The sequence below is a fragment of the Polyodon spathula genome, chromosome 24 (genome assembly GCF_017654505.1).
Source record: "Polyodon spathula isolate WHYD16114869_AA chromosome 24, ASM1765450v1, whole genome shotgun sequence".
In the NCBI taxonomy this organism is placed as follows: domain Eukaryota; kingdom Metazoa; phylum Chordata; class Actinopteri; order Acipenseriformes; family Polyodontidae; genus Polyodon; species Polyodon spathula.
This window is the reverse complement of record NC_054557.1, coordinates 20,205,806-20,220,790: the sequence shown is the minus strand read 5'-3', so window position 1 is coordinate 20,220,790 and position 14,985 is coordinate 20,205,806. Positions and strand designations below refer to the sequence as shown.

The 14,985-nt window shown below is 36.9% G+C and overlaps 2 protein-coding genes across 2 annotated transcripts; both read left to right on the top strand.

Moving 5' to 3' along the window:
• The first annotated feature begins 1,115 nt into the window (after nucleotides 1–1,115).
• LOC121298591 (free fatty acid receptor 2-like) lies at nucleotides 1,116–2,063 on the top strand. The gene has a single exon (XM_041225719.1). The coding sequence runs from the start codon at nucleotides 1,116–1,118 to the stop codon at nucleotides 2,061–2,063; it is 948 nt and encodes a 315-aa protein (XP_041081653.1).
• Nucleotides 2,064–10,184: 8,121 nt separating this feature from the next.
• LOC121298705 (free fatty acid receptor 2-like) lies at nucleotides 10,185–14,417 on the top strand. The gene is made up of 2 exons (XM_041225902.1): nucleotides 10,185–10,251; nucleotides 12,209–14,417. Exon 2 carries the CDS (start codon nucleotides 12,241–12,243, stop codon nucleotides 13,189–13,191), a length of 951 nt encoding a protein of 316 aa, XP_041081836.1. The 5' UTR covers nucleotides 10,185–10,251; nucleotides 12,209–12,240; the 3' UTR covers nucleotides 13,192–14,417.
• The last annotated feature ends 568 nt before the right edge of the window (nucleotides 14,418–14,985 follow it).

The following is a 14,985-nucleotide window of genomic DNA, read 5'->3' as shown; positions in this document are numbered from 1 at the left end:
TTTTTCCTACAATAAACCTCTGCTCTGCTCTTTTCTTCATATTCCATGATACAAGCTTGCAATTTTTAGTTTGGCATTGATGAAGACGCTAGCAACAACGCTCCAGCTTGGGTTTTTCTAAAGATGTCTGCTTATTGATTCAGGAATGGAATCGATTGCTTACACTATCTGGAACAGAGAAGAAATCTCTTATTTTACATGGAGGGTTCATTCCTGTACTGAATCCACAACGGCTTGGGAGAGGGTCACACATGGACAGTAGTTTCTGAAGATATGCTGCAGGCATGTTAACAGAAAAGGGATTTTAAAATCCAGTGCTTTGCTTGACCAGGAGTGTTTGGCTAACACAAGATGAATGGATTATTGTCTGCAAACGATATTACAGTGTAGTCTGGAGTCTTTGAAAATATGATAAATTAAGGACTATGCTTTTTTAAAAAAAAATTATTATTATTATTATTATTATTATTATTATTATTATTAGTAGTAGTAGTAGTAATGGTATGGCTACTTTAAAAAAAGATTTGAAAATAAATTGCCGGACTTTGTTTAAAGTGCTTTGACTGGGACAAAGATAAGGGGGTTTAATTAAAAAGGAACTAATTTATCACTATTCTGTAAGTATACTGCACTTGCCACAACAAGAATGAGCACAAAGATTGAAAAAAAACTTCTCTGAGGACAGATCTTAATGCACAAAGTCCACCTGAGACTTGGCGATTGCTACTGGAGTATTTTGGGGCTGTAGAAAATACACAAGGAAGCACTACGTTTCTTGAGAGAAACAGAACCATTCAATTAGCAAGAAATAATCTTTGATTTCCAGCGTTAGTCATGAACACTGTTTTATTTTATTAAGCTAATTAAATCATTGGAACCAAGCACAATTTTATCACCAGATTACTTGTATAAAGATAAAGAACTTTCACGAAATCTTCATAAGTTGTCAAAAAAGCTCCAAAGTATCCCAGATACAATTTCTCTGGAAATTTCATTTCGTAACTGTTGAGCTTTCTTAAAATAAAATTCAAAAGAGTACAGAACATTTCCCAAGATTTTTTGTTGTACAGGTCATTTAAAAGCATTGTGTGTCTGTGGGATTACTTGGGATGATTATGGAAGAAGAACCTCAGGAAGAATACCTGGAAAAGCTCTCGTTGACCATCTACACAATCACGATGATATTAGGGTTGCCATCCAATGTGTTGGCCCTTATAGTGTCTATCAAGAATGCCAGAAATCAAAGAGCAACCCCTAATGAGGTCTACATGATCAACCTGTGCTTAGCCAACTTGGTGTTCATCGCCTGGTTGCCCATTAAAACCCTGGAGACCTTTACAAACCAATGGACCTTCCCAAGCTTTCTCTGCCTGCTTTACAACTTCTTCCACTTCAGCACCATCTATGCCAGCACAATGTTCCTAACAGCAATTAGTGGAGGTCGCTTCCTGAGTATTGCCTTTCCAATCCATTACAAGCTTTACAAAAAAGTCAGGAACTCCTGGCTGGTCTGTTTGGTCCTCTGGGCTATTGTTTTGGGTCATGTGGCTTTGGTGTTCATCACCGAAAGAAATGGGGGCCAGTATTTTGTCTCCCCTTCCGATAACAACATCTCCACCTGCTTTGACAACTTCACCCAGGAGCAACTGGATTTCCTTGTCCCCCTACGCTTGGAGATGGCTGTGGTTCTCTTCTTTGTCCCCTTACTTGTCACAGCTTTCTGTTACCTGAGTTGTGTGGTGTTGGTGCTGAGATCCAGCCTGAATCCAGCACGGAAAAACAGGGTTATCGGAGTAGCCGTGTCCACTCTGCTAATTTTTGTGGCCTGTTTTGCACCATATAACATCTCCCATGTGGTTGGCTTCATCCAGCACCAGAACGTGTGGTGGAGAAGAGAGGCTCTCCTGACCAGCACTTGCAATGCTTTTCTGGTGCCTATTGTCTTTTTCTTTCTGTCGTCTTCTCTGGAGCACAGTTTTCGACAGTCCTGGTTGTCGGTGAAGGAGAGATGGTCTTCTGTCAAGCATAAAGCTGTTCCGTTCTGCACAAAAAGAAGTGGGTGATTGATTCCTCAGGAACACTGTTGTGTGATTGTGGGTTTGCAATCATTCTGAGCTCTGTTGCTCCAAAATTAAGTTAAATGTATTATTTTTTCTCAATTAATTCAGTGCTTACCCGGCATATTAACACCCCGCCTCTGCTCATGAATGATTGGACAGCTGTCAGATCTTTCACTTTCCCATAGGCTACTTATTGCCTAGCCATCAATTTTCATGCAGAATACTGTGAATGGCCTCTGATTGCTTATGATTGTACAGCTGCATAAAACTTGGCACATATTTGACTCTCCTATTGGTTAAACATACAGTCAGTACCTGCACCTGAAACGGACACAGTTTGTGTCCCACCCAGCTAACTTATGATTGGGCTACCGCAGAAACAATGCAGATATTCAATTGGTTGATCGTATCGCAAAAGTAATTCGGGGGGAAGAAAAAAAAAAAAAAAAAAAATTTGCGTACGTACAAGCACAGCATAAGCGAGCAGCGCTGTCAACAGACTACTGTGGCGCTTTTTTGTTGGAAAACGTGTTTAAAGCTTTCATAATTATCCCACGCTACGACCCGCCAGAAATGTGTTCACGACCCATTGTTTTGACCCACTGATCTAGAACATACTGTTAAGCAAAATTTGAAACGGAAAGGCCAATTTGTGCCCCACTGCCTTACAGAAACGTGCATAGCTAGGGTGGTAAGCCTCTGCACACCCAAAGATTTGTTCTAACCGTGTCCTTAATTACAAATTAAAACAACTAAACCGATAACCAGGTCATCAGGGAGCAATATTTTAACCAGAGATGCCCACTTGTACTTCAAAGAACTATTGTACTTTTTAAAAGTTTATTTTCTGTTTACATATTCTTGTCTGTGCATGCACTTGCTGATCCATCGTTATATGTGCAGTGACTATATATATATATTATATATATATATATCTATATATATAATATATATATATATATATCTATATATATATATATATATGTTATATGTATATAAAATAAAACTGTTTTTAAAGATATCTTAAATTGTCTAGTGTGCATTTATTTACCTTGGTAATAGTATACAAACCGGCAATAAAGGGGTTATAGTATCATGGAATAATTCATTATTTTAGCACGTGATGAGAGTAATTTTACTGAATTAGGGTTAATTCCACTTATATAGCACGTGCTGAGAGTTCTTGCAATGAGTAGCGTTTACTTTTTTTTTTTTTTTTTTTTTGTATTACGTGCTCCAGATTTCAGTGGATCTCGTTCTTGTTTTCACTCTGCTCCAATGACACATCACGCATACACGTTGATCTGCCACGCTGGATTCAGTGTCCATTTGTTTTGCTGGAAATACTCTAGATCAGCGGTTTCCAACCCTAGTCCTGGAGAGCCCCTATCCAGCAAGTTTTATAGGTGTCTTTACATCCTTAGTGGCTAAAGATCTGGAAAACCTGTCAATATTAACTAATTAAGCCAATAATCGGTTCAGTCAAGTAACTGAGAGATTGGTTGAAACGAAAACCAGCCGCCACAGTAGCTTTCCAGGACTAAGGATGGAGACCACTGCACTAAAATAAGAAACATAACAAGAAAGATTCTTTAGTTAAAGATATAAAAAAGTGATCATTAGTATATATATATATAATATCTATATATATATATATATATATATATATATATATATATATATATAGATAACAGTAAAAGACTGAACAGTTGTTGTTTTTTTTGTTTTTTTTTAACACGTATGCAATCTAGCAGTTAAGCATCTCTTGCACTTGGTTGCATTGAGATGAGAGTTTAAAAAAATAAAAATAAAGATCTGCTGTGGCCAAACGTTTTGCATGTACCTAGAATTTTTGATTTGAGACATGCTTTTAAAATAAATAAATAAACGACATGAACATAATTTCGCTATTTGTATTTAACATCATTAAATATCAAATAAACTACTACATGAGATCGCAAACGTCTCCTGGAAGCCATAACAATAGTACAGTCATATTTCATGTTTGATTTAAAAATTACACTTTTTTTCCATTTCTGTCCGTTTTTCTTAAAGTATATGGAAAACTGCAAAGCGGTGTGTAATTCAATATGTTAAAGTAACATTATTAAGCTGGTTTCATTCGACTTTATGAAGCAAAATGAGTTAATTCTATAGGGTGATGCAAAGCTTTTGGCCACAGCTGTAGAGGTAACATATAAATATGAAGTGATACCCTTTTAAAATATTATGCTCTATTTTTAATCTGTTTTAAAGTATTGGTTATTACACCTTTATTTATTTAACTGATGCCTGGACTATTCAATACAATTATCAATGAGCTGAAATGCTGAAGCCAGGATGAAGACAATTCAAAACTTTAACTGTGGTACCAGTTATGATCACTATGTGTCGCACTCTCACCTAACTAAATTACGCTGACCACTATGTTTGTGTGCTTTAAGATCACGTGACTAGAATCATGTTGTAATTACTGCGGTTCAAGCGATTAGACACAAATTCTTGGTCAAGCAGTTGATGAATAGCTAAACAGATATTTCACCATAAATTTGCAAGAAGGTAATAGAGAAGACGTGGCTTTTCAAAGAAACTCAGCTGGATTATTAAACTGTAAATGCGTTCAACCTCAAAAATCAACAATAAAAATACAAAATAATAAAACTATATAATACATGTGTACTTACTATACTACAACTAAATTAGTCTGGGGTTATGTCTTCTTTTTCTTTTCTTTTATACCCGCTAATTGCAAATTACAACCTATAATTTCATGGTGGGTGTTTTTATAGTAGAATATATATATATATATATATATATATATATATATATATATATATATATATATATATATATATATATATATATATATATATATATATATATATGACACAGTCTCTGTTTTCAGTTTAGTACAATCATTTTGGTTGGTTTCAGGTAAACGAACAACAAACGTCTGACCCACCCAACCTGTTTGCAGCGGGTGAACTAACTCTCGGCGCGGCTTGATTGTAATCTGAACTTCAAGATTTAGACTTTTCGTTCGCCAGAGTAAAAAGCAAGCGGCGATGTTTTACATCTAAAAAAAAAAAAAAAAACAACATTTTATTATTATTTTAAAAAACAAAGTGAAAACTAAATAAAATAAAAAATAATACTAATGAAGCACATAATTTTAATAAATTGATTAACACTGATAGGCGTGCACATTCCTCAGTCCGCAATGCGTTTTCATTTAGTTTATATTCAACATGAATCTACAATTATGTGTAATACGATGATTCCGCAGCTGTTCTGATCTGGCGCGATTTAGCCTAGACAGAACAACTACAGGTTGCAAGCATTTGAATCCACTATAGGTTAAACCACATCAACAACGTCAATAAACACAGCCATCAGAAGCATTGAGTAAGAAACACAAAGAAAGAAAAATGTCAAAACGCAAATGTGTGTGTAACGGCGATCTATAGAATGGATTATTATTATTATTATTATTATTATTATTATTATTATTATTATTATTATTATTATTATTATTATTATTATTATTATTTTTAAATAAAAATATGTATATACAACCGTTAATTTGCTTAATCGCCTTTAATATATATATATATATATATATACTGGGAGTGTCACTGAATTATAACATCGCACGTGCATCTGGGGGTAGGCAGCAGCAGGGCTGGTAGGTGACGTAATCACAAACAGAGGCATAAGCTTGATATACGCTCCTTCCAAAGGAGTCGGCTGTTTTGTATCGGTAGCGGTATCGGCGCCATGCTTCAGTGCGGGAGGTCCCGCGTTCGCGCCTGCCTGCGTTAACCTATTTCGCTACAATATATACACACGGGAGTGTACTGAAATTACTTGAAAATCTGGTCACCCTAATTGTAACTGCAGTTTATGGCTGTTATACAAGAAATATTTTATTTCACCAGTAAAAACAACCTCATAATAAACTAATATTCTAAGTGCAATTTAACACCATTGAGATTACTTTGCGCTGTTTGGTTTCCATGTGCATTGTAACTGCAGTTTACAGCTGCAATATCAGAAATGTAATTATAACTAAATTTAACATTTGCTTTTAGACTGAGAAGCGTGATGGCACTAAACTACATGGCATACTTATCTCCCACCAATGCTTGCCTCTCCTAGACTATTTAATCGCAGATGCACTATCTTAAATAAATATAGCACATGTGCTGAGAGTTACACGAGGCTCTCGAATTTAATTATGTACTTCCCCGATTTTAATAAAGCGATCGGCTTGGACAGTAGCTCCCGGTTCATTAATTACGTATACAGGCACTTTAGAAACGTTGCCAACCTACCATTAGCTTACTGTATATATGACTGTGGCAGAGCACAGCTCTGCCCTTTAGAAATTGGCAGAGATGGGGTTAAATTCCCCTACCTGCCTGGGTTCATTGTGTTCAGGTGGCTGGGGTTGATTAGATGATTAGTTTAATTAACGATCAATCAGCGCCCAGCCACCTGACATAAAAGAAGGCCTCTGCTGCTCATTTGGGAGGTGGGAGTTGAGGAAGCAGGTTGGTAGTTTTTGGTTTGTGTGGGTTTTTTGAGATTTGTGAATCCAGTGAAGGCATTGCCCAGCCTGGAAACCTTTATTCTGTACATTTTGCTTTTTGTCTTTCTTTTTGTGTTTAAATCCCTTTATTTTGCCCTTGTGCCCTTTTATTTTGTGTTATTTATAATAAAATTAGTATTTTGAACTGCAGACTGTCTCTGGGCCTCTATCCACTCACCAGCCTGTCACAATGACATATTGTCAAATATTAGCATTTAATTCAAAATTACTATTCTCTGATAAATTGATAAGGTGCCATTTCAAGCAGTTCTTTTCATAACCAAACAAGTTGGTTATAATTAGTACAATTCTTCACATTTGGGAAATATACCAGATACATAGCAAAATGTTTAATTATTACATCATATATATATATATATATATATATATATATATATATATATATATATATATTACACACACACCCGTGCATATTTTTTAACACATATATATAACGAGGAATGAAATGCATTTTATTTAGCGGCAAAGCAACGTGTAAACAAGCCTACGTAAACAATTATCAGTATGATTTTAACCGGGTGCCTCATAGCTGGCTGCGGCCTTGCTGGCGAAATGTTCAATATATACTGAATTGACTAAGAGACAATTCATGCAAGAAACGCATTGTGTTAAATCCTATCACAGTAGATTCTTGTTAATTGCATAGCCTGCCCCAGTTGCCTAAGAGTTTTAACAGCTGACCAGAGCATAATGTAATACGTTTAATTGTATACCAGATCAGTGTATACAACTGTAACGTGCATTTGTTTTGCAAACGTATGTTCCTTATTCTGGTTAAATGTGTAAAACTGATAGACATGGGTCATGCAATTCACAGGAAGCTATTTCATGGGCATTTTTAAAGAAATTAAGTTAATAGGAAGTGTAATTATCATGTATGCAATTCACTGGAATGCACCGTACGTGTATCATTCTCAAACCTCAAAAATGACCTTGCAGTAATACTATATTGGCACACTGGGTAAATTGTAAAAAAGAAAAATCTGTAAATGTTGTTTTTTTTTTTTTCCTTTTCCAGAATATATACTGTGCATCAAAAAAAAAATCACTTGTATTTGAGCATCAAAAGAAACTTACCACTTATATTTGGATACAATTCCCTAGATATGATCAAAAAATGACAAAATCTGTTTTAGAGCAGGTGCAGTGACTTTTTTATTGTGCTGATTAACAATTGACATCACAGCGATGCTGCAAAATGATCTGTCAATCTTGAGCAGGTGTTGTGACTCTTGGTCTCCCAGTTCGTGGCCTGTCATTGACAGAGTGTGTCTGGTTATACTGTCCTGCCAGGTTTGAAATTGCTGGCTGTGAGCACCCAAGACGGCAAGCAACAGTACGCTGCTCTAGTCCAGCCTCCAACATACTGATTGCATGAAGGCGCTGTATATTGTTTTTTTTTCTGTGATTTTCTTTATTGCTTTTATTCAAGCTTACACTTGAACTGCTGGAATTACTCTGTATCCAGTGTCCAATCAACTGTCTCACTAATTAGGTGATTAAGTGCTTCAGTCATGATTTCCGTTACATGAGAGAAGATGTTAAACTTCATGCTGATTTGAACTTGGCACTTGTCAAGATAAGCACCAATTTAGATGTAGCTTTACAGTAAACAAACGGATTCATCTACATCTCCATCCATTTGCGTTGCTCTCCATCTGATGATGTAGATATCCTTCTGTCTGGTGTTGATTGCTGAAGTGTAATGCTTGCTCCAGGGATCAGCTTATTTTGCATCCCCAGCGCATCAGCCACACACAACAGCTGCAATGCTGGCTGCAGGGATCAACCCAGTGTGGTCGCCCCAGCACATAAGCATGACAACCATCTGGATTGAGCTAAGTAGGGTACATCTCTGGGGTTTTCAAGTTTGCACCTTCTGTCCTTGGTTTCATCGACTAGCCCACCACACCTCAAGAGGGCTCAACAGTGATTCAGGCATCCCAGCATCACCCCCCTCCATCCCCCACTCAGCTTACTTACCTGTACATCAGTGTTGCTTTCTTTCTGTTGTGCTTGAGATCCCCAGCCAGAATCTTTCTGTCTCAACCACAGCCAGTTGCTGCTCCTTTCTGCTGCTTCAGATAAGTTCTTCACTGTGTAATGCAACTCTTGGCCACTGAACCCGACATCTCTGAGAAACCGGGTTGTAGAGTGTGCCACAAATCCTCGACAACCCACCTCCACTGGGTAAACTTGAACTCTCCATCCTCGCTGTTCTATTTCAGCAGCTAGTTGAGCATATCGAAGTTTCTTCCTCTCATACGCCTCATCCACAGCATCCTCCCATGGCACTGTTAACTCTACCAGATGAACAAGGCATGCTGATCCAGACCACAAGACAACATCTGGTCGAAGGTTAGTGATGGCATTCTCAGGTGGAAAAATAAGCCGTTGACCAACATCTACCAGCATCTTCCAGTCTCTATCAGCTTCCAGTTGTCCTGGGCAAGGCTTGGTTTTAACATCTTTTCTTGGTGGTTTCTCTCCTGGACGGAGGAATATTGTCTTTTGTGTGTAATGCTTTGATGGAACTGGTGGCAACTTATTGGTCAGGTTACGGTTGTCTTCCAATGCTAAGGCCAAACATCGCAGCACCTGGTCATGGTGCCAAGTAAACTGTCCTTAGCTAAGACCCACCTTACATCCTGTCAAAACGTGCCTTAATGTTGCAGGTGATAAACACAAAGGACATGATCCTCACCCAGCCAGAGGTTTAGGTTCTGTAGTGATGGGAGAACATCCTATGTTGATCTGATGAGGAAACTGATCCTGCTCTGTTGATTTGTCCACAGGTCTTGCCAGCCGATCAAACGTGTCATGGTCAAGGATGAATGATCAAGTGATTAAAAAGAAGCCAAAAACATTTTGTCAGTGTCCATCATTTCTATATCTTTTTTTTTTAAATAAATGTGTTATACTAATGATATGTTTCGTTTGATGCTCTGTATTTATTCAGGGACTGGCACAGCACTTTAACAAGGCTCTTACAACTAAATTAACTTCCTTTGCAACAAGTATTAGGCTCCCATCTCTGCTCCTTACTCCAATGCTAGGCAGCACAGTGATCTTATAATGTTATGTCAATTAAAGGAATTCTACAGCTTGGAGAAATTCTATAGAAATCAGCGATCCAGACGATTTGGTGGGGGTGAGCAGGTTTGGGGTATTCCCCCCTTCCTCGAGAACCTTTTGCACAATGATTAATCCAACCTAAATTATTAAAATGACATTTAGAACCAATAGAAAAAGAACACAGCAACACTGGTTAATTAAAAATGATATAATTTGCAACTTGAATTAAGATCCCTTCAGTGAATTGAGTGGACATGCAAACATATGCTGATAATGACAAACTTCTGTTTTTCAAATCAACCAAACAGTGATCTTGCATAGAAGTTTGAGTATGCATCATCTAAATTTGTCAATTTTCCACTATTTGTAACATTTAGAAATTCCAGGAAATTGCAATTTCACATCAGGCCAACGTTTTCTATTTATGTGGCTGTGTCCGCAAATTTAGAACAGGCAGACAGAACACAAAGAGAAGATCACACCTGAAGTTTACCAAGTTTGCAGGTATTTGATCTCTCAGCTTTTTATTATAGTCTTAATCCTTGGATTCTCAGGAACAGTTGTTCAAAAAAGCAACTTTTTCACAATCTGAAAATAAAAATTGCTTCTACCGCACTTGTTACTTTGAATGGGGAGATATTAATCCCACCATGACTTCCTTGAGCAATAAAGGTTCAAGCTAAATGAAGTAATCGGAATGCAATGGGGAAAAACATTTTTATTAAGATTGGAAAGGTGTTTTACTTAGCGGGGCTGTGTGGTACACAAAGCTGTGTAAATAAAGAAAGACCAAGCCCAGGTTCATTGAGTTGGTGTTTGTTCAGTTAACCACGGGGTACAAGCTACTTGTCTGCAATGGGTTAGATTTTATTGTTTTTGTTGGAATTTGAAGAAGTAGGCAGAGTGAGAGTCGAAGTTCGTGGAAGAAATTTAGAAAGGCGTTTAATCCAAAATGTCCAAAAAAAGCACCATTTCTTTCTGAAAAAAAAAAAAAACAGGTAGATATATAGCCGTGCTTTTTACATTTTCAAGAGTTTCTTGTTGGCTTATATATTTAGCAAAACCCATTGTGTGAAATCCTGCTTCTCGATTGTACAATTCACCTAATTTGCAGTTGACATTGGAGAAACCTTTTTTTGGGTGTTCTGAATTTGGAAGGAACCACCCTATTGTTTAATAAATGACTACAGTTGCAATGCATATGTGGCTTTCATTTTAAGCCTGTTTGTATAATTAGTACAGCATGAGGCATCTCATTACTGTGTTAATGAAAAATTGAAAACGTGAATAGCTTAAAAGCTACTCAGTTTCCACACGGTGACAAGGAGTTCTAATACTGGGTATACAGGCTCCTCTCAAATGCACTATTGCAGCCCAGTCTCTGTATTGCTTGTACCAGTTGGAATTACTTTTGGCTCCAGTCCAGGACCAACCATAGCCTATTATTCCATTTAGCACAGCCTTGACCCAAGGCAGGATCAAGGGATACATTCACTCTAATTGCTGGAAGTAGAATAACCTCTGTCAAGTTTTTATAGCTCTATTAGAGTAGTAAAATAGTTTACAAGTTTGTTCTTTTTTACAGTTGTTGCACAACTCACTTGATCTGGTATTTGTTCTGCTATTATATTTCAGTGATATCCGGCAATAGCTATATGAATGAATTTCAGATGAATTAGAAATGTTTTAAGTGGGATAAATAACTGTGGCGAATTATGTGTCAAATAACCCCCAGTTTCTAGTGCAGAACCGATTCGTCGCTTACCGCAATGGAGCTATGAGAATCCCCAAATGTTTTTACAGGGCTTTATATATATATATATATATATATATATATATATATATGATATGATATATGATATATAGTATATATATATATATATTATATATATATATATATATCTATATATCTATCTATCTATATATCTATCTATAATCTAGTTTATTTGATGTTTACCAAATTTAATGCAAAAGTCTACCAGAAGCCTTAATAGTTGTATAGTATTTTGTGCTATATTTCGAAAATGTTACATTTTTTTTTTATTTTTGTTTATTTATACTTTCTTTAAAAAAAAAGTTTAAATTTGAACAATAATTTTGCTGTTTACTATTCAAGCAGATAAGCCATTAAAATGAGATGGGCATTCAGATTTAGAGTTTACTTATACTGGTACAGCACTGATAGAGACACTGTATATCAACTAGGGCTATTAAATACTGCATATGTTTAAGCATATTTAGAAGTGTTGTAAAAAAAATCCCATTAAGTAAACTTTACAACAAAATGTGTAATTATGCATGTTTACATAAATGGAAAAGTCACATATTTAAAAAAAAAACTGTATGAATATTACTATAAATAAAACACAGTTAAAACCATCTACAATATTGTGCAGTTGAAGCATAGCTGGATATAAAGATAATAATGTAACTAAACCTTTTCTCTTCCCTTCCTCTGCAGTTCTCCAGTAGCCATTTTCACACCAAACAACAATGGCTCTGACACCACACAGTCAGCTTATCCTGTCTGTTTATATTGTGACCTTCGTGATGGGGTTACCCGCCAACATCCTGGCCTTTTACACCTTCAGCGTGAAAGTCCGCAGCAAACCGACTCCCATTGACGTCTTCCTTCTCAACCTGACCGTTTCGGATCTCATCTTTCTTCTCTTCCTGCCTTTCCGGATGGTCGAGGTCTGCCAAGACATGCTTTGGGTGCTTCCCTCCTTCCTGTGCCCTTTGAGCAACTTTATATTCTACTCCACCATCTACATGAGCACATTCCTTCTAATGGGGGTCAGTTTGGAGCGATACCTTGGGGTGGCCTACCCTATCAAGTACAAGATGTACCGCAAGGCCAAGTATGCTGTCTGGGCGAGCATTGTCTTCTTGGTCGTATCGACTGCTCACTGCAGCATTGTCTTCATCATCCAGTACCAGAATGAGACTCTGAATGATTCCTTTTGCTATGACAATTTCACAGTCAAGCAACTTAAAATACTTCTACCAGTCCGTTTGGAATTCTTCTTCTTGCTCTTTTGCATCCCCTTCCTCATCACCTCCTTTTGCTACATAAATTCTATCCGGATCCTTACCTCCCTGCCAAACATCAGCCGTCGAAAGAAGCAGAGAGCCATCGGGTTAGCTGTGGCGACACTGCTGGTCTTCATCCTCTGCTTCGCCCCTTATAACATCTCCCACATAGTGGGGATTGTGAAAGATCAAAATCCCAAGTGGCGCATGGATGCTCTCCTTTCCAGCACCTTCAACGCCTGCTTGGATCCCATCATCTTCTACTTTTCCTCAAATCAAGTTCAGAATAGCGTCAGAAAGTGCACATCAGGGGTCCTAGAAAGGATACGAACCATCGGTTTTTGTAAAAGACTTTGTCCGCTGGCGTCCACAATTGACGAGCAGATGGAGAGCAGCTCTAACAATTTGTGATGGGCCACCCTGACATTTGAGTATGTGTTCTTGACTTTTGCTGTACGATGCAAGCCTAATTTTTAGAGCACGTTTTCTGTGTCTATAGCTCTTGCAATTTTTGGCTGTTGATACATTTAGAGACAATGGGATTTTATTACGCATTCATAAACATCTACTGCACATCCTTCTTCAGTGGAATTATTTCCCTATACCATATCCAATTTCTTTGCAGCTCAAGTTGTTCAACAGAAGGTACACAAAAGAACTGAGACTTATTGGGAGATACTTGATAAAACTACTGAATAACTCACTCAAGCTTTAATTTTCATCCAAAGCCACCTTGCTCAGATTAGTGATTAGCCATTTTTGTTGCACACCACCATTCTAATATTTCCAAAGAAATGTTTCCATGAAAGTGAAAAATCAAAGTTTTTTCATGGCATTGTAAATAAGATCCATACGCAGACTTTCATTTCAACTTAACCCTGAACATTGAACATCATCAAAGTTATTTATTCAACTGATATTGTCTTAAATGGTCTTTTTTACATATACACTCCACACTGTACAAAAATAAACAGGAATTTTACAATAAGCTAAGACACTGCAATATATCTATTGGTATGAGTAACAGAAAATACTTGAAATAAGGATTTTTTTGTTCTTCTGCACAGACTTGTTTCAATCCAAAAGGACACTTATGCAATGAATGTGGCAAAAATGCCTTTTTTAAAGGGAAATCTATTAAGCTTAATAGGGTTAACAGCTGAAACACTCAACTTTAATTTGTCTAAAAACATGACTTAGGCCTGTATTATTTGTTTTGGATATTTTATGCAGTGTTATTATGTACTATATTTTACAGCATTGTAAACTTTATAGATATGACACTTTTAAAACATTTAACTTTATTTCTTTTGTATGTTTTACCTTAGAATTTGTAACTATTCAACCAATACTTATAGCTACTTTTAAAAAAGTACCATACAATATGTATTATAACTGTACAATTATTTAATGATGACACAGAAAAAGCTACCTTTATTACAATTATTGATTGTATTCTGGTTTGAGTATAGTTTAAATGTAACCTGAGGGTTAGTTCTGTAATGCAGCGCATTTGAAATGCTTGCCTACACAGACGCTTTGCTAAATAAAAATGTGTTTTGCTAGATGGCTGATTAATGGTTTCCCAATGAGTTACCTCATGTTTAATTCAATACGACAGAATTTATTATACTGTGGGTGCGATAAGTAAGTGAGCTGCTCAGAGCAGCTCAGTGAAAGAATGCACTTAACAGCACTTTGAGTTCCACTCCCCCTGAGCAGCTCAGAGCTGCAGTGCAGATTTCATCATTGATCCAACTAGTGAGCGGAAAAATTCTCACTCTGAGCCGCTCAGTTACTTAACGCACCCCATATCAAGAATAGTCCTCCTATTCCTTTCAGTGGGCTTTGTGATGTCATAGCCATGGTGATAGCACATTACACACCGTTCCCTTTGCATATATTTGTGTTTATTTTTATTTTAAGTGACCTCATAGCCATTGACTAATCTCAATGTGGCTCTACAGGATGTCTGCCATTTAAGGGATAATGGTACTGCTTTGGTGTGTTACAAGGCAATAATGGAACAGTAATGCCATTATCACAAGACAGCAATGCCTTAATCACTATTATACCACACATTTTTCAAGTTAATTATTTATTTACCTCAGTTTGTCTGAAATAATCATTGCAGTCCACTGAAAGAGACAAAGAGGGTTTCACCAGTAAGCAGTGAGTAATAACAAAACGGCTGACCTCCATGGA